Below are 20,773 nucleotides of genomic sequence, written 5' to 3' on the forward strand. Positions count from 1 at the left end.
GTGTGCCTTAGATCCTTGCCCATCTTGGCTTATTAAACTTGCCAGTGAGGGGTTGGTTGATTGGTTTATGAGAATCATCAACGCCTCTCTTCAACAGTGGCATATACCACCCTACCTTAAAAAAGCAATGGTTAGGCCTGTGTTCAAGACGGCTACATTGGATCCTTCATCATTGGACAACTACAGACCAACCTCCCATTTTTGGGCAAGATCTTAGAGAGTGTGGTTGCCTCTCAGCTCCAGGAATTCTTGGATGAGACCGATTATCTAGATTCGGCACAGTCTGGTTTCAGGCCTGGTCACAGGACTGAGATGGCTTTGGTTGCCTTGGTGAATGATCTCCACAGAGAGCTGGATAGGGGGAGTGCATCCCTACTGGTTCTCTTGGACATCTCAGTGGCGTTCGATACCATTGACCATGGTATCCTTCTGGGGCGACTCTAAGGAATGGGTCTTTTGGGCATTGCGTTTCAGTGGCTCCACTCCTTCCTGAGGGATCGCACCCAGATGGTGAAACTGGGGGAAACTTGCTCGGATCCCTGGCCTTTGACCTGTGGGGTCCCACAAGGTTCCATCTTATCCTTCATGCTTTTTAATGTCTACATGAAACCGCTGGGCAAGGTCATCCAGAGTTTTGGAGTTCGGTGCCATCTCTACACAGATGACATCCAACTCTACTACTCTTTTCCACCTAATTCCAAGGAAGTCTCCCACACCCTAAACCAGTGCCTGGTAGCTGTGATGGACTGGATGAGGGCTAACAAGTTGAAGCTTAATCCAGACAAGACAGAGGCCCTCCTGGTCAATTGTGGGGCTAATCAGGGTATTGGGTGGCAACCTGTGCTCAATGGGGTTGCACTCCCCCGGGGGCACAGGTCCACAGCTTGGGAGTCCTCTTGGATTCATCGCTGACGCTGGAAGCTCAGGTGTCGGCGGTGGCCGGGAGGGCCTTTGCACAATTAAAGCTGGTGCGCGAGCTGCGAGCATACCTCGAGAAGCTTGACTTGGCCACGGTGGTCCACGTCTTGGTTACATCCAGATTAGATTACTGCAACGCTCTCTACGTGGGGCTGCCCCTGAAGATGGTCCGGAAATTCCAACAGGTTTCTAACTGGGGCTGGTTATAGGGAGCACACAACGCCTCTATTAAAGCAGCTCCACTGGCTGCTGATAACTTGCCAAGCCCAATTCAAGGTGCAGGTCTTGACCTATAAAGCCCTAAACGGCTAGGGCCCTGCCAATCTCTGTGATCGCCTCTCCCCCTATGAACCGGTGCGGTCTTTGGGATCTGCTGGGGAGGCCCTCCTCTTGCTCTCACCATCATCCCAAGCGAGGTTGGTGGGGTTGAGGGGGTGGGCCTTCTCGGTAGTGGCTCTCTGGCTCTGGAATGCTCTCCCTAAGGAGACTAGGCTGGCCACTGCTCTACATATTTTCCGTAAGGAGCTCAAAACCTGGTGGTTTCAGCAGGTGTTTGAATGAATTCCATTCTGGCTATTCCACTGACTTGACATGAAATATACTGTACAGTCTCATCTTTTCCTGATCATGGTCTATGTTACCTATGACATTGACCCCAATTGGAAGCTGCTGTGATTTTACTGATTGTTATTTTAAAGTAAATTTTATTTTTGTGTAATAATGTGTTTTTATATTGTTGTGTATTGTATGTCTTTATCTTTGTTGTAAACCGCCCTGAGTCTCTTCTGGGCTATAGGGCGGTATATAAATAAAGTTTTATTATTATTTTATTAAATAACATGCAATCAGAATCCCTATATTAAAAATCTAAGTCGTCAGTAGTTTTACCCAACTTTCACTAAGTGTGATATTGTGGAAATGTGCACAAACATCTATTGGATAGAACAGAAGTTAAGATCTACAAGCAATGAAAAGGGAGAGCTGAGAAAAAGTGAAAGGAAGATTTGGCTGATCACTTTAAATTTGGGGTGGGTGCAGGTATTAACAGTTGGAAGAAGAAGCATACACACATGCACAGGCAGTCCTAGCCATCAGAGAATATTGAAATGGAAGAAAAAAGCTGAAATCTGAAGGACAGAAAGTATGCAAAATGTCTCCTAGAAAGGTACAAGAAAAGGCGTCTCCCATGAACCAAAACAGACTTTAGCAAAGAGGGAGAGAGGAGAGAAATAAGGCCTTTGGCATAATTACCAATCTTAAAGTATAGATGTGCTGTCATTTGGATACTTGGGAGCATAGTTACAGGCAACGGAGACAGTACCATCTCTGAAACAGTTGTTTTTGTGTCTGCCTCCCTCTGTTGAGTTTCATGAGATTGCTTCGTCTTTTAATTCATTGTTAAAATTTCTGGCTCCAAAATCTAATTTCCATTCTGTTTCTAGTACCTGTTGAGTCTAGACAAATACAGCCACCTATGAACTTCATTAACTGGATGGCAGTTTCTTGAAAAGGCATTTCCAAACAGTGTGAATCATAGCAGGACCTTTCTGTTTCAGTCTTACAGTTGCTTCACTCACTAACTCAGCACTTGGGGGCTATGTGTCTTTGTAATGGTTGATGCAGTGCCTTATCGTAGGTGATTCTGGAAATAAAACAGTGCAGCTTACATTGAAATATTGGATTTGACACGTCCAGTGCTGTCAATGGGATTTCTGCAACAAATACTTCAATAGGAGATGAGCTGCCATAATGTTCTGTTAGAAAAGTAGGAAAAGGTATCTGCAATAGTTAAAAGTCATAGGCATGAATCTTGGGCATTACATCTTCACAGCATCAAAGGGCTACAGCATCCTCAATTCATTCAGGTAATAAAATGAGGTATTGGAGTGTGGTTGCAGGAATTAATGCAGCAACAACCCAAGGCAGTAAATGTGATGGACACAGGAAATTGAAGAACAATCTTTTTGTGTGCCCCTAACTTTGTCATATCTTGGAGCAAATGATCCACTTTCTTTTTATTGTAATATTTCAGAATGCAGTGTTAGATGTGGACTGAGTACATGCCGTAAGAAAAGAGGCTTGCTCTTAGGCAAAGAGTGCTCCCAGGGTTCTCTACCCATCCTCAATTTAGGGGTTGGGCTACATGTCACTGAAATAAGACTAAATCTGTGTGGAAACATTGATCACCGTGACAGAGATCTTCACAGTTTGCCAGCCAACTTTCTAGAAATCTGGATAAAGATTTTATATTAGAAAGTCTGTGTGTTTCATTCAGTAAAAATGGAATGTAAAGCAATTTCTTCTTCTGTGGACTTTGAACAGAAATTGTTAAATTATTATTGATGTGTGCCTACAGGTAATTTCTGATGGTGACCCTCAGACAAATCTCTTTATGTTCTTTTTTGGGTAAGATTTGCCCAGAGGTCCCGAGTCAGAGAGAACATGAGGATTTCCACGGCTGAACAGAGATTCAAACCCTGGTCTTCACAAAGTCATAGTCTAATCACTGAGTCCAATGCTCAAATCACTGCCCACTCTGTTTCTTATAAATAGACATTAAACATATTCTTTTTTTCTTTTCTTTTTTTAGTAATATTGACTGGAGAGAGAAGTTTCCACCTTATTAGATACAACCATTTCATTTTATCAATTTGGCCTTGTTCACTTAGTAAATGAGAAGTCCAAATTGGTGAAATAGAATGTTTGCAAGATGAACCTTCCATGATCTTCTGTTAATTCTTACCTTATAGAATAGTAGGATTTAGGAATAAGAGACATGAAAACAATTTGTAGCCTGAGAGTATATTAAGCCTGCAGTTACATGTAGAGCTGCTCAAGTGACAACGCTTGAGTGGTTGCTGAAGAAATGATGAGAACTGAAAAGATGTTATCAGCCTTAAGATCTAGTTTCAACTTTGTTTTCAACATGGATTTCAGATTGGGCTATTGAAGTATTTGTCTGCAGCTAATTCCTTAGACTTCTTTTCATTCCCCAAACTTCAGTAAACTGTTCTAAAGTCTGCATGTGTGTCAGAAAATAATCAATCAAGTCAAGTATGCATTTCAATCCGGTTTTGAGTCAAATGATTAATAGTTTATACATATCACATACCAGAATATCAATCAAACACCTTTTGTCACAGACTTTTGACATATTATTTGAATGAGAAAAGGATATAATTTATTCATTTCAAAATCTGGTTTCTCATAATATGCCTACAAAAATGCCTTTGCATAATCTCTCTATTTAAGGCTACTCTATGCTTCAAATTAGCATAGATGGTAGCAACAAAGTTTTCAGCTACAGACATGAAACGTTTTGAACCATACTCCAGTTATGTCAGCAAACTAATATCTAAATGGGCATGCATCTAGATTTTTTTTTGTCAATCAGATAAACGTTTTCATCTATTTGCTTGTCTTTGGTAATGGTTTCTCTTAAAATCGATGTTGTTTTAGAAAATCTGAAGAATCCTAATTGTTGGGTTGTTGTGTGTTTTCCGGGCTGTATGGCCATGTTCCAGAAATATTCTCTTCTGACGTTTTGCCCACATCTATGGCAGGCATCCTCAGAGGTTGTGAGGACAACACAATCCTAGTTGTTGTATTTGTTATAAAGGATTTCAAGATGTAGTAGCAGAATTACTTCCTTTGATAACACTATGTAACATGATTTTTGTTATTGGGTTATAAATATTATTTCCTAATTGGTTCTATCATTAAAATATGGAAAAAGTTTGTTAAACAGCAAAAAAAAAGTTTTTCTGCAGGAAATCCAGCAGCACATTTTTCTATAGATTTTCAAGGGATATCTAATGCTGTCTCAACCAATTCAACAGTTTGAGGCAGCCACAAAATGAAGTTTCTGGAGTATAACAACTATTTTCAAAATAACTACCTTACATTTAAATAGGAAATAACACTTTCAGACCAGGAACAGAACATTTTTTTAAAAAAATGATACATAGTGTAATGCAATTAACCTTGTTTTTTCTTTGGTTGTTCAGTTTGTGTTCTGGATTTAATAATACAATTAATCCCTTTTTTCTATTGGTAGCTGGTTTTCAATTTGTGTTCCATTCAGTACGTTCAGTTCTGATGTGTATGAATCAGAAGGTCTCAAATGAAATGAATTGGGTACCCCTTGCCTAGTATAAGGTATTTGTTAGATCATCATCCATGCTGGTTTGGTCTCATTTAGATGTTTTCCTGTTTCTCAGTTGTCTGGGCTATACGTTGACTGCCAGTCCTTGGTGAAGGCACTTGAAGAACTGCCTCTGCATGTCAAATTGAATGTGGCTGCTGAGTTGGTGCAGGTAACAGCCAAACTGTTTACAAATATGTACCTTGGGCATGATTTTAATCTTGAGTAGCCCCATCACTTTTCAGTATAATTGGTATATATTTTAATATCATGCTTGTAATTGCTTCAAATGTGCAAGGCGAGAGGACTATTAAATGGAGGTATTGCCATCAGCACTACTTATGCTTCATTGCTTCCTTCAGACAAAGCATTTTTCACATGCTGAGCGCATCTCAATCAAGGCCAGCATCCCCCAAGAGCTGCTTGTTCTAATTTTGTTGTTGCATATTTTACTCCTTAGCAGCATTGCAGATTAAAACAGAGAATGTTGTAAAAATGAAACACATGTTACATTCATTTTCTACTTAAAGCTTTTACAGATCCAGGCAGGATTCAACTCACTGGTACCGCCTGCTACACAGTGCATTTAGTTCACAGTGGGAACTGCCATGTAGACATGTATAAAATGTCTGTTTATGCCCAGGGTTTAGAAACTTCGGTACCAGTATGAAAACAAATATATTCTATAGATGAAAAAACAGTGAAATATGCATACAGTAGGTTGAGAGTTAATGAGACTCATGAGTTAACCATGGCTGTTAGGTATGATTACATTTTATCAAATGCTATTTAAAATTAATCTGCATTAGAAAGGGAAGGCAGTGTGAATACAAAAACAGTTTTGCTCCCCCTGTGTGGGATTACTTGAAGTGACTCAGACATTGCCATTGCTCATTTCTTCTTGTTCTAATTCTAAATGTATGGAGTAGAGAAATTTGCATTGTTTTGCAACTAAAATACATTCTTCACAAGTAAAATGGTAAGACTAGATGTCATCTTTTTCTTACTGTTACTTGTGCTAACACAGTATTTTTAATGCACCATTAAATGACACATTCTGACTTGTAACAAAGCAACATATTACTCTGCAGCACATGATTTGCTGCAGTAGGTCAGGAAACTGCAGACTAACTGGTTTGAATTTGCTTCCATACTCTTTTTGTCAGTGGTCTAAAGGCACATTTACACTATAGAACTAATGCAGTTTGACGTTACTTTCAACACCCTGGCTCACTACTAGGAAATTCTGGGAATTATAGTTTGGAGAGGCACCATCACTCTTTGGCAAAGAAGGCTAAAGTCATTGTAAAGCTACAACTCCCATGATTTCATAGCATTGAGCCACAGCAGTTAAAGTGATGGCAAACTGCATTAACTCTGCAGTGTATCCTAAGCTACAAATATTTTTCTGTTTTCTAGAATGAATTCAGAAAACATATCAGGGGTAGCTCTGTAAGCCATACAGCAAAGTGCAACAACATAGAATCATAGAGTTGGAAGAGACAACAAGGGCCATCCAATCCAACCCCTGCCATGCAAGAACAGACAATAAAAGCACCTCCAACAGATGGCCATCCAGCCTCTGCTTAAAAATCTCTAGAGAAGGAGAGTCTGCCACATTCCAAAGAGGCAGCATATTCCACCACTGAAAAAAGCTTTGACTATCAGGAAATCTTTCCTAATGTTTAGGTGGAATCTCTTTTCATTGCTCCAAGTTCTATTCCCCAGGGTAGCAGAAAATGAACTTGCCCATTCCTCAACGTTTAAACATGGCTATCATGTCCTCTCTCAGCCTTCTTTACTCTGAGCTAAACATTCCCAGGTCCCTCAGCAGTTCCTCATAGGGCTTGGCTCAAGGTGGGTTACAATATAGCTAAGAACACACAATCATCTTAAAAATTCTATAAAATACACATATTAAATCGTATTTCTGTAAAATGCATATTAAAATACACAGAACAAAGATTAAAACACTAGATGCAAGTTTAAAATTCATTATTAAAACTGACTGGGTAGGCTTGTCGGAAGAGATAGGTCTTCACACACATCTTTTATATTCTGACAGCTCATTTAGTTGTCAGATCTCTTCTGGCAGGTCGTTCCACAGTCTTGGGGCAGTTGATGAAAAGGTCCTCTGGATGACAGTCAGCAGTCGGGTTCTGGCAGGCTGGTGTAGACATGCCCTCCCAGAGGACCTCAGTGTCTGGGGAAGATTGTATGGGAGAAAGCGATACTGTAGGTAACCTGGATCCAAACCATGTAGGCTTTACAGGTCAAAACCAACACTTCGTACTTTGCCCACAAACTGATTGGCAGACAGTGGAGTGGCTTTAGGATAGGTGTAATGTGCTCACTCCTGGATGTTCCTGTAACCAATCTGGCCAATTTGGTCACTTTTCTCTGTCCCAGCTTGTCAATCTTCTTCTTAAATTGTGGTGCCCAAAGCAGGGCACAGTATTCCAGATGAGGTCTGACCAAAGCAGAATAGAGTGGGACTATGATTTCCCTCAATGCAGACATTATACTCCTATTGATGTAGTCTAGAATTGCATTGGCTTTCTTAGCTGCTGCTTCACACTGTTGACACATATTTAGATTGTGGTCTACTAAGACTCCTTGACCCCTTTCACATGGACTGTTTTCAAGCCAGTTGTCACCCATCCAGTATTTGTGCATTTCATTTTCATTTCCAAAGTGAAGTACCAAACAAAGATCCTTTTATTAGACCAATTAAAATGTGCAAAATATATCATGCTAGCTTTCGTACCTCCACTGACTTTTTCATGAAAGAAAACCATAAAGGAGAAGAAAAAGAATCACAGGCCTACATTTTAATCAGGTTGATATTTAGTTGTTGTCGGTTAAGGTGGTCTTAACATCTTGCTTGATGAAAAATCGAATGGTGCTTCAAAAGCTTGCATGTTGTATTTTGTGTATTTTTGGTTGTCCCAATAAAGGTATTGCTGTTTTTTGGATTATGGAATGAATATTTCGATGGCATATTTTTTTAAACCTCTTGTTGAATCATATTAAAATGAAAATAAACCTGAGAGAAAGAATAATCATTAATATTTAAATAGACTTAAGCAGTTCACTGCCCTTAAAAACAAAAGACACTTGCTAAGCTGTCAGTTCCTTTGGTCCACCTTGACTGACTCATGTATATCCTATTTTTAATTTTTTTTTTATACAGAATGAAGGGAGTCATGAATAAGATTACATTGTTAAGAAACAAGCAAAAGAAAAACATGTAAAAATAATAGGAAAAAATAACAGCATTGAAAAGCTAAGTAAAGAGTATAAAATATGATGGTGGCTGTGTGTCTTCAAGTCATTTCTGACTTATAGCAACCCAAATGACCCTATTTATTTCTTAAATTTATATCCAGCCTTTCTTCCAAAATGGGATTTAGTGATTGATAAAAGATGCAGCTAATTACAAAAGTTAAATTAATTAAATATCACAGTTATTAAATTATGTTTAAAAATTAAGGACACTTAAAACATAATGAAAGCATTGTTTGAAACAGTGCACCACTTGCACATGTGCTACAATTCCATAATTCACATTTCCAAAACCTGCCGAAATAAAAAAAATCTTCACCTGCCAGTGGAAAGAAAGCAGGGAGGAAGCCAAGTGGACTTCCTGTGGAAGGGAGTTCCACAGTCTGGAAGCAGCCAGAGAAGGCTCTCTCCCAAGTCCTCCCCAACTCAACCTGCAAAGGTGGTGAGACTGAAATCCCTCCAGCTAGCTTATCCAAAGAAATATGGTCTTTCAGATCGTCTGAACCTAAGTTGTTTCGTGCTTTAAAAGTCAATATCAGCACTCCAAATACTTCCTGGAAATGGACTGGTAGACTGTTCAGCTGTTTCAACAGTAGAGTTACATGATCTCTGTAGCTAGTCAACAACCTTGTCATGGCAGTTTTGACTCAGTGAAGTTTCCGAACAAGTGTGCAGAAGTATCTACATTACTGTAGTCCAAACAGGATGTAGTCAAGGCATGTGTCACTAGATCTTTCTTCTTAAGGAGTGGTGCAGTTGGCATACAAATTTAACTGTGTAAATTCACTCTTGGCCACAGACAAGGCTCAGACCCAATTCCAGTGGCACATTTAAGCTACAAACCTAAGGTTTCAGGGTGAGTATAACCTCAGCTATCACAGGCTGAATCCCTATTCCCTAATTGGCCTTATGATTAACCAGGAGTATCTCTGTCTTGTCTGGATTAAGTTTTAATTTGTTCACTTTCATCCAGCCCATTCCTGACTGAAGGCACTGGTTTAGTACAGAAACACCTTCCTTGAAACTGGATGGAAAGGGGAAAGAGCATTGTCTGTCATCCGCATACTAATGATACCAAACCCCAAAGTCCAGCTAACAACTCCCATTGGTTTTATGTAGAATTCAAATAGCATAGAGGACAGAACCAATCTCCAAGGAACACCACAAGCTAGTGACTGAGAATATCAAACAGGGCTCTCCCAACACCACCTTCTGTGGTGTTCCTCCAAAAAAGACTGGAGTCAGTGTAAAACATTTCCCCAAGTCCTATTCCAGAAAGGCAACCAATGCCCAATTGTATACATCACTAAGAGGTCCAGCAGAACCAACAAAGGGACACGCTCCCCCATCTATTTCTTATCATGTGGATTTCATAGTAAGATTGGTTTAAAATGTATAAACAATCATGCCTACTCAGTGGGTTTCCATGCCTGGGTGGAGATTGTAAGTTGCTCAGAACTTCTGTTGAAATACTTCCATAGCATTCAAGACTACATAGTTTTCTGTTCTCTTATGATTGTAGGAGGCAACGCCTGTCGTACTCCCCCAGATTAAGTTGAAAAGCAGTGATGTTCCCAGGAGAAGTGGAGGCCCACTGCAGCAAACTCTGGGGCAAAGTACAGGTTCATCCGGCCCTTTTCCTGCTGCAGATTCTGCTACCCAATTAACGGGACCACATAAAGATGGACCTGGAATTAATTCAGAGGGCCCCCCGAAAAACCTTTCATCTTTATGCCAAGAAAGAGATAACTTGGATGAAGACCTTGACCTCCTCTTGAAATTAGATGCGCCTGTTAATCCCGAAAATTGTATGGGATTAGAAATACTATCTCATGATACAGTCTCTGGAGAAGATTTGAAAATGTCTCATGAGGAAAACAGTAAGTATTGTTCAGAAATGTAAACTACATTAGTTAACTTGGACATTTTCTAATACTGTAAAAAGGGACACGTTATTTATATATAGTGCATCCCAGAGTTTTGAGGGAACTTGCTGACATACTTAAAAGAACTACTTGCCACCATTTTTGAGAAATCTTAGAGGACAGGTAATGGGGATGAGCAAACATATTCTCTCTCTCTCTCTCTCTCTCTCTCTCTCTCTCTCTCTCTCTCTCTCTTCAAAACAGGCAAACAAGAAGATCCAGGATGTTATAGACCAGTTAATACTAGGAAAAATATTAGAACGGATTATATAGGAATCTTGTCTGCAAGCTTCTTGTTGATAATATAATAATTAGTAGGAGTTAGCATGGGTTTGTCAAGAACAAATCTTTCCAAACTAACCTTACATCATTTTTGATCATGTCACTAGCTTAGTAGATGATGTGTATAGTGTGCATCATCACCTGGAAAACTGGCCTGAAATTTAACAGAGAGAAATACAAAATTCTATATTTAGGCAACAAAAATAAAATGCATAGGTATAGGATGTGGAATACTTGGTCCTTTTTACCTTGGGGCTATTGTTGATTATAAACTGAAAATGAGCTAGCAGTGTGATTCTGCAGCAAAGAAGGCAAATGTTATGTTCACTTGCATTCATAGAATTATAGCCTCCAAGTTGAGGGAAGTAATAGTCCCCTTATATAGTATTTTGTGCTGATGTGGCCTCATCTGGAGTACTTTGTTCAGTTCTGGATGCCTTATGTTAAGAATGATATAGACAAGGTGTAATGAGTTCAAAGAATGGTAACAAAGATGAATGAAGAAAATACATGGGGAGAGATTGAAGAGTTGGTTTAACTTGATTAAGAGAAGACTGAAAGGTAACATAATTGCTTCAAGGGCTACCACATGGAGGGTGGGCTTGTTCTCTGATGCCTTAGAAAATAGAACTAGATTTAATGGTTTTAAATTAGAAGATGCTACATTTTGATTGAATGTTGGGACATTAGAGGACTATGTGAGAGTAGTTTGAGAATAAAAACAATTCAGATATGTTGATGACACCTTCACCATTTGGAGCCATGGGGAAGAGGAACTCAGCAAGTTCCTGGACCACCTCAACAGCATCTACCCAAACATCCAATTCACCATGGAAAAAGAAAAGGAAGGAAAACTGCCATTTCTAGATGTTCTGGTCATCCGCAAACCTAATCAACAATTGGGCCACACAGTCTACAGAAAACCTACACACACAGATAGATATCTTCATAAAAACTCCAACCACCACCCAAGTCAAAAAAGAAGCACAATCAAAGCCCTGACAGACCGTGCACAAAGAGTCTGTGAACCTCACCTCCTCCAAGGTGAACTAAAACACCTAAACTGGGCTCTACAGGCCAATGGATACTCCACCACAGACATCAGAAGAGCTGCAAGGCCAAGAACAAGCCATGAAAGTCAAGATAAAGATCCACCCAGAGGAAAGGTGTTCTTACCATACATCAAGGGAACCACTGACTGCATAGGCAAACTGATGAAGAAGCGCAACCTACAGTCTATCTACAGACCCACAAAGAAAATCCAACAAATGCTACGGTCAGCAAAAGACAAGAGGGATCCTCCTCTGCAGGAGTCTACCGGATACCTTGCAACTGTGGACAAGTATACATAGGGACCACCAAACGCAGCACCCAAATACGAGTCAAAGAACATGAAAGGCACTGCAGACTAACTCAGCCAGAGAAATCAGCCATAGCAGAGCACTTGATGAACCAACCTGGACACAGTATATTATTTGAGAACACAGAAATGCTTGACCACTCCAACAACTATCATGTCAGACTACACAGAGAAGCCATTGAAATCCACAAGCATGTGGACAGCTTCAACAGAAAGGAGGAAACCATGAAAATGAACAAAATCTGGCTACCAGTATTAAAAAAAAACTCAAAAATCAGAACAGTAGATGGGAAGCAACACTCTGAGGGCAGAGGAGCTCCAGGGACGGCTAATGACTCTGAACAAAGGATGCCCCCCAGGCAAGAGACGAACCTTTCCAATGCTAATTAAGGTGATTAACAGCAACATTCACATTTATCTCAAACCGACAAGAATTCTTTCTCCCACCCTGAACATTTCACAGATATATAAACCACACTTGCCTAGTTTCTAACAGAACCCACAGCTTCTGAGGATGCCTGCCATAAATGTGAGCAAAATGTCAGTAGAGAATACTTCTAGAACATGGCCATACATACAACAACCCTGTGATCCCGGCCATGAAAGCCTTCGACAACATAAAAACAATTGCCTAGAAAAATGGTAGGTCTCTTTTATTGAATGTCCTCAAAAAGAGACTGCATAGTTACCTGCTGGGGTTGCTCTAGTTAAAAGATCTTGCATTGAGTCAGCGGACTGATGGCCCATAGGGTCCCTCCAATGCTGTGTATGATTCTATTATTCAGTAAAAGAATAGAGTACATCTTGTACATAAAACCTGGACTAAAATGAAGGACTGCTTCTTGGCTTTGTACAAATGGAACTAATTGTGTCCTGATTGACAAGACATACCTCTGTAATTTTCTTGAGTGTAGAAATAGTTCTAGGGCTTAGGCTTACTTTGCTGCTGTTGGTTGCTAAACTAACAAACAAGAGATTTGTTGGCTATGCAGTGATGTAGGCTGCATGAAGGAAAATGTCAGGAGGGTCGAAGGTAGACCTTTCCTTCCTACATCAGTGAAGATGTTATTTGAACTTTTCAGTAAAAGACAGATGCTTGAATGCTGGGGCCAGTACAACAGTCTGCTGGCCAAGAGGCCAGGAAACATTGCCCGAGCAAACATTCAAGCAGAATCCCAGGCAATGTCTGCCAAGTGACTGGCAGTTGAAGACATTTTGTTGATTACTTGACTGCTGGTTTTGCACCTACCACTCCCCAATGGCAGCACTGAGCTCCAATTTCAGCTAATCAAGTAAAGAGAACCCCAGGAAAATAAGAACTTGCTGCCGAGACTTTGAAGGGAGTACAGACTTGAATATCCCTTATCCAAAATGCTTTGGATTTTGGATTTTTTCAGGTTTTGAAATACAGAAATTCAGGTTTTGAAATACTTATCCAACCTTCACTTCTCCAATGTTCTGTATTATCCAACGCAATCTGCCTTCTAGTAGTCAATGTTTTTGTAGTCAATATTTTCAATACATCTCAATGTTTTGGTGCTAAATTAGTAAATACAGTAATTTCTACATAACGCTACCATGTATTGAACTGCTTTTTCTGTCGATTTGTTGTAAAACATGATATTATGGTGCTTAATTTGACGTTTAATAGGTTTTTCCTTAATCCCTCCTTATTATCCAACATTTTCGCTTATTCAACATTCTGCCAGCCCGTTTATGTTGGATAAGCGAGACTCTACTGTACTTGTATTTGCATATATATACATAATGAGAAATCTCACAGATGGGTCTCGAGTTTGACTATGAAATTCATTTATGTTTAATACATACCTTATACACATATCCTGAAGGTAACTTTCTACAATATTTTAATATAATGTTGTGCATGAAACAAAGTTTGTGGCCCTTGAATCATCAGAAAACAAAAATGTCACTATCTTTTTTTGAAAGATTTTGGGTGTCATCATTCCTGATAAGAGATACTCAACCAGTACAAGAGACATTTAAATTTCGCTTTAGTGTATTTTCCAAGTCACATTCTACAGTGTTCTTTAGGCAAAACATCATATTTCCTTCTACCTTGAGTGAGGAAAAGAGGTTTGCTTCCGGAAGAACACCTAAATCTGAGATGAATGTATTGACCTAAAGAGGTATAGACAGTTCTTCCTGTTCATTCCAAATAGTTGTGACCAGAGACCAAAGGTCTAAGGTGATGAGATAAACTTAGGGCTTGGTGGTCATAGTCAGTCAGTCAGTCAGTCAGTCAGTCAGTCTAATACAAATAAGGAAATAACTTACTTTGGATTCTTTTCCTACTTTGGATAAACTTTATACTAAACTTTTCCTTGCCCAAAGGCAAAGCTGTTTACTGTGAGGCTGTGGAGGCAAGCATGTGTTTCTCTTTCTTTTAAGTAATGGTGTGTGTGTGTGTGTGTGTGTGTGTGTGTGTGTGTGTGTGTGTGTATAAACGTATAAGCACCTATATGTGTGTGTGTTTGCGCGCACACGCTAATATTCAGAACTTTGGTCTCTTCCCCTCTCTTTTTTACTTTTGCTCTTCTTTTGTGTTTTTGAGGTTTTTTTCTTGCTCTGTTATCATTTTTTAATTTTTGCTGTAGTTTTGTTCAGTTTTGTTCCATAGTGGTTTTGGTCAACAAAAGGTCTTTGTTAAGAGGCGTGTATCATGTTGAGGGGAGATACTCACATGGCTGGACGCGACAGGAGGTTTTTTTCTTCAGAAGAAAAACAGTGGGTTAATTCCTCTTCGATTTATTTTTAGAAAGCAGTATTTCTGTAATATAGTTGACAGACTAAAGCCTGTTCTGCAGGGGGGAAAACTTTGAGTCACAGAACTTCCTAAGATGTCTGTTTTAATCTTCTGCTAGACTCCAGCCCTTTTCTTGGTGCTACTGGCTTTGCTAATGAGATCATCTTTGGGTCAGGGTACCTTGGCCCTTGGGGTAGGAGAATCCATACAGGTGAAGATGCTGAGATGATAGAAACTAATGAAACTATCACTGAATAGTCAATTTTGGAGAAATAAGTGTGCCAGAGGCAGAAACAGGCACATTTCTCAGAAACTATTAATCTGAAGAAGACCCATCAAAAAGGAAACACCAGAAGCAGTTTCCAATAAAACATTCTGGTGAAACCATGTCCGAGGTCATCCGGAGCAGATGACCCTCAAATCTACTGCTCCTTTCCATCAAATTCTAATGAAGCCTCCCAGACTTTAAACCAGTGCCTGAAAGCTGTGATGGGCTGGATGAGGGCTAACAAGTTGAAGCTTAATCCAGACAAGACAGAGGTCCTCCTGGTCAGTCATGGGGCAGATCGGGGTATCGGGTGGCAACCTGTGCTCGATGGGGTTGCACTCCCCGAGGACTGATGTTTGATGCTCAGGTGGCGGTGGTGGCTGGGAGGGCCTTTGCACAGTTAAAACTTGGATGACCATACCTTGAGAAGTCGGACATGTCCATGGTTGTCCACACCTTGGTTACATCCAAACTGGATTACTGCAATGCTCTCTAGGTGGGGCTGCCCTTGAAGATGGCCTGGAAACTTCAGCTGGTTCAAAGATCGGCAGCCAGGCTTCTAACTGGAGCTAATTATAGGGAGCATACAACGGCTCTATTAAAGCAGCTCCACTGGCTGCCGATAAGCTGCCAGTCCCAGTTCAAGGTGCAGGTTATGCCCTATATGCTTCAGGCCCTACCTATCCTTGTGATCGCATCTCCCCTTACGAACCGGCGTGGGCTCTAAAATATGCCGGGGAGGCCCTCCTCTTGCTTCCGTCACCATCACAAGTGTGGTTGGTGGGGACAAGGGAGAGGTCTATGTACAAAGAAAATATGTCCAAATAGCATATAATATTATTAAAGTTCCCCGTATAAAGCTCAATTTGGCAGTACCAGACAAAATGAAAAGGAGCAACAGCTCTAACACAAAAGTATCCAAGTCTGATATTTGGTTTCAATATATATAGGCTTCAGGGATACATAGTCAATGAAAATATCTTCCAAAGTAAACAGAGGGTTGGTCATGTTGCTGTATACTCAGCAACAATGAACTTATATCTAAAACAAAACATAGAGTAACAAGTATTTTACCATCAGTATTAACAGAAGTAAAGGTAACCCATATAACAGTTATATACTTACATAGTGCCTAATTGCTTACACAGAGTGACTGCTTGTGGTGATTTCAACTGCGAGTGATTCTGGAGGTTCATTCAAAGGTTTTTAAAGAGTACTTGTTAACTTAAAGGAAACAGCTAAAATTAAGTAATTCATTAAGTCCCTGAGGGGAAAAGGTTTTAAACTTAAAGATCCAGTACTTTTCCCTTTGGGATAATAGTTTTTCCAAGTCCATATAAGGTTTTTGAGTAATGCATTCCAGAGCACAAAATTTAAATGGGGTAGATGAATGCTTGTATTGAGTGAAGTGTGAATATAAAAGAGATTCAGTAGATAAATTTTTGATTCTGGATTTATGTTCAGAGATTCTGATTCTCAAGAGTAGATATAAGTTCATTGTTGCTGAGTATACCAACTCCTGAAGAAGGGGATTTTCTTCCCGAAACAGGATACAAAAATACCCGGGAACCCTTGTAGACTTGGGACTTTTTTTGGACTTTACTTGTGAAGACTTTTTTGAGAGCGGTGCTCCATCATTATTTTCTTCATTCCAGTATACAGCAACATGACCAACCCTCTGTTTACTTTGTTTGGAAAATATTTTCATTGACTTTATATCCCTGAAGCCTATATACATTGGAACCAAATATCAGACTTAGATACTTTTGTGTTAGAGCTGTTGTCCTTTTCATTTTGTCTGGTACTGCCAAATTGAGCTTTGTATGGGGAACTTTAATAATATTATATGCTATTTGGACATATTTTCTTTGTACATTGACCATCTTGTGTTTGTGTAGACAAGGGAGAGAGCATTCTCAGTGGTGGCCCCCTGACTCTGGAATGCCCTGAAAACCTGGTGGTCCCTGTAGGTTTTCTAGCAGGATTAATCCCTAGGCCTTCCCTGGTTATTACCTAGGACCTTGCTTTGCACCTTATCCACTACCTGGCCCTATGATATTCTGATGCACTAGTCCCAACCTAGCCCTTCATAGTTGGCCATGTCCACTCTGAAACTTTGGTCACTGTTATATTGAACCCATTGATGGAGCATATTGAAACTGAAATTGAAACTGGATTTAACTTTTGTTGATTGTTTTGAATTGTATATCCTTGTTTTATTATGTTTATTATTTTTATTATGTTCACGTTATTATATGGTCAATTGAATGTTTTGCTTTATGTTGGAAATCGCCATGAGTGTTCGTGAAGAGGTAGGGTGGTATATTTTTTAAAAAACGTTGTTGTTGTTGGCACAGACTCTTCCTGTTTGGGGAGAGATTTTTGATCTTGACTTCATTGGTGGTAGTCCTGGAATGCATGGCTTTCCAAGGTGTTCAGGTGATTGGGTCAATCTCTGAGGAAGGAGTCATCAGAAGAATCACTATTGAGAGAAAATCCTTAGACCAGGGATGAAGTCCAGTTATCTATTCATATTTCCGCAGCACCAGATTGTCTGGTGGGCACCAGATCATTCTGAAAAGTTGGGATGAATGGCTACTGCTTTAGCTGTTCCTAGATATGTCCGTTCTAACCATAGCAACATATACCTTGATTATGTCCCATTTGGATTACTGTAACAAAGTCTACATCATATGGCCTTTGGAAATGGTTTGAAAACTTTAGTACGTCCAGTAACTACTGTCCAGGGAGGTTCTAGGGAGCACATTGCTCCCTTGTTGAAACAGCTTCACTATCAGTCTGTTTCTGGGCACAATCCAAAGGGCTGCTTATGATCCATGATGCCCTGGATTGCACAAACAGTTTGAAAGCTTGTGTTTCTCCATGTGAGCCTGCAGAAGTGTTGCCATTTTCAGAGGAGAGATTTCTCTCCATCTCATCATCCTCCCAGGCTCATTGGCTCATGATGTGAGAAAGCGCTTTCTTAATTGTTGTTCCTAAGGCATGGAATTCCCTCCTAAGGTAGAGGTGGTTGGCCCCTCTTTGCTGTCTTTCCATTAGCAGGCAAATACCTTCTTATTTAAACTGATTGGGATAGAGAGACATGAAGTAAATGTGATATTTAATATATAATGCATGTTTCATGTTTTTAAATTAATATCTTAAAAGTAATGTTTTATGGGACTGATTGTTTTATGCTTTTAAACTTCTGTACTATGTATTTTAGCTATTTTGTTTTAATGTACAGCAGGGTCTCACTTATCCAACATTCGCTTATCCAACGTTCTGGATTATCCAACGCATTTTTGTAGTCAATGTTTTCAATACATTGTGATGTTTTGGTGCTAAATTCGTAAATACAGTAATTACTACGTAGCATTACTGCCTGTTGAACTACTTTTTCTGTCAAATTTGTTGTATAACATGATGTTTTGGTGTTTAATTTGTAAAATCATGATCTCATTTGATGTTTAATAGGCTTCACGTTAATCTCTCCTTATTATCCAACATATTTGTTTATCCAACGTTCTGCCGGCCTGTTTATGTTGGATAAGTGAGACTCTACTGTATATTGTAAGCTGACTGGAATCCTATTTTGGGAAAATGGTAAGATATAAATCAAATAAACAAATAAAAGTTAGTAAAAACCCTTTCTGTTAAGAAAACCATGTATTGTTTCATTTGGTCTTCTATGGGATTGTGCCTCACTGCTTATAATTGAATTCTCTTGACACTTAACCAGCCATTTCTTCAGAGGCTGGTTCTTGAGAGGCTTTGCTTCCTAATTGGCTCTCAGGCATGTCAGTATCGGCACATGGCAGCTTGCCTTCCCTTTCTGTCCCTACAGGGGTTACTGTTTCATGTTCTGTTTTATTTTGTTAGGTTGTTTACAACTTGATGGAACTGAAGAAATCTGCTCAGCATCTCAGCAGGAAGGTACATCCAAAAGTATTACTGAGGAGGAGCTTGAAGACTGGTTAGACAGCATGATTTCCTAAAGCCTGCATTTTGGCTGTCATGCAAGTAACTGAAAAATAAATGAACATTACAGTAGCTAGGTATAGAATATTTGTAAGTCTTTAATTAAGTAGCTGCTTCATCTGGAGTTTTAATTATGTTGTCTGTCTAGGTTTGTACTGAAATCTTGAGACAATAAATCTGGATGTATTCCAGGTGTGATGAGTGTTATCAGCAGATAATTGAATGCATCAGCATATCTATAAAGAGATTGGAATTGTTTCAGAAAAATGCAAGTACTATTAAAGATAGTTTGGTTGCAAATCAATACAGAAAAATAGAACAGTAATTTCATTGTATGTTGAATAAGACCATATTGCTCAGAGTGACAAATTAAAATAAGGGTATCAAACAGTGTGTTTGTGTCATTTTTTATATGAGGTCAAGCTTGGTTTATGATGCAGTGATATATCACAACTTTAAAATTTATTTTGTAAATTCTTTATTGCAGTGGGCACTTTTATTTGAAGGAAAATGCATAAACATAGCAACTTTACCACTAGTTGATCATAAAGCATTATTTGAATTTGGCCTAAAACCTAGTTTTGTAAGGTTATGAGACACTATATTTTCTAACCACCTGATTCTTTTAAGTTGTTTGAAACAAATATGTAACTTTCAAGTATTTCTTATGATAAGACAAGAAAGCATTACAACCAATTAACAAAAATGTCAATCTGAAAGGCCAACATTAAAAAAAAATCCTTTGCATAGCTATGTCTGGAAAGATTTAAGGCACTTAATTATGATTTTAGAGACAATTAAGTATTTGAAAAGTTTTAAGCACTGAAGGATTACAAACTTTCTATCTCTATCATTTCACTAAGAAATGGCATGAACTGACTACGAAGCATTTTGAAATACTGTTTAATATCACAATATATGTCCACTAATTGAGGCATTGTCACCCAACATTCAAGTTATTTAACTGCAAATCTTGTGCATGTTACAAAGTAGGATATAGCCCTTTCAACTACACTATTTTCTAATTTGATCAAAGATAAGTTAAATAATTCTGAACTAGACTACTGAACTGAAAATGCTTTCTATGTCGTTCCAATAATATAACTGAAATCCAGACAGTATAAGGCCTTTTTCTACCAGGTGCAAAATCCCCCAGCCAGAATCTCATAAAATTAAGCAAACTAATGTAGTATTTGGACAGGATAAATGTACACAAATATTTGTATTCATTCCTTAAATTGGGGGAATTGGATTTCTCTCAATTTTGTATGCTTGATGATAGTCGCTTCCTTGTTGATGTGTTCATCCAAGTTGATCTTCATACTGTTTTCGGAAGCAGTCTCCAGCTGGGAAGAAATCCCAGCATCTTTCTTGATACATTTTCCACACATATGATTCCTGAAAGTTATTGGAACATAAAATTTGCATTGAATTTAGCAAAATTTGTAATATCTAGTTCCCCAATACTGTTTCTATTCCAAGTTAACGCCAGCTTATTTTGCATTTTTGCTGTGTTCAATTAAGTGTGTGCACCCACGTCTGGGTGTAGTTAGTTTAGCGCCTTTGAAAACAGCTAATATAAAGTGGTCTATTCTTTGACAATTCACACATTCAGGAAAATACAACTGAATACCATATTATTTGTACAGTATAAAATACAAAAGCACAGTGCACACTTAGGTTGTAGATTTGGTAGAATTTAAGATGTCTAAGAATGTGTTCAATTATCACTTGACAGCATAATTCTTAAACTAATTTCTTTTTCTTAAACCAAAGCATTAGTGGCTGGCTCAGACTCCATGTTTTCTTTTGTTGTGGTTTTTCTTGACTTGCCTTAGCACTT

The 20,773-nt window shown here is 39.0% G+C and overlaps 2 protein-coding genes across 25 annotated transcripts in view; one reads left to right on the plus strand and one right to left on the minus strand.

Annotated features, from left to right (window-relative positions):
* The window catches only part of aven (apoptosis and caspase activation inhibitor), a 137,722-nt gene extending 118,404 nt beyond the window's left edge, over positions 1–19,318 (plus strand). For 5 of the 7 annotated variants that reach the window (XR_010001836.1, XR_010001835.1, XR_010001838.1 and 2 more), the window contains one exon: positions 18,832–19,318. Coding sequence is in view for 2 of the 7 variants with exons in the window: in XM_003214498.3 (XP_003214546.1) it covers positions 5,139–5,234; positions 9,870–10,227; positions 18,832–18,947 (570 nt within the window). In the remaining 5 variants the exon portion in view is untranslated. Of the gene's footprint in view, positions 1–5,138; positions 5,235–9,869; positions 10,228–18,831 lie in introns of all 7 variants that reach the window. The other 2 variants (XM_003214498.3, XM_062967360.1) reach the window with 2 other exon arrangements.
* Positions 19,319–19,391: 73 nt separating this feature from the next.
* The window catches only part of ryr3 (ryanodine receptor 3), a 342,095-nt gene continuing 340,713 nt past the window's right edge, over positions 19,392–20,773 (minus strand). For all 18 annotated transcript variants that reach the window (XM_062967304.1, XM_062967301.1, XM_062967291.1 and 15 more), the window contains one exon: positions 19,392–20,328. In XM_062967304.1, coding sequence (XP_062823374.1) covers positions 20,233–20,328 — 96 coding nt within the window. In that variant the 3' untranslated portion in view covers positions 19,392–20,232. The remainder of the gene's footprint in view (positions 20,329–20,773) is intronic.

Source organism: Anolis carolinensis, chromosome 1, assembly GCF_035594765.1.
Source record: "Anolis carolinensis isolate JA03-04 chromosome 1, rAnoCar3.1.pri, whole genome shotgun sequence".
Classification (NCBI taxonomy): domain Eukaryota; kingdom Metazoa; phylum Chordata; class Lepidosauria; order Squamata; family Dactyloidae; genus Anolis; species Anolis carolinensis.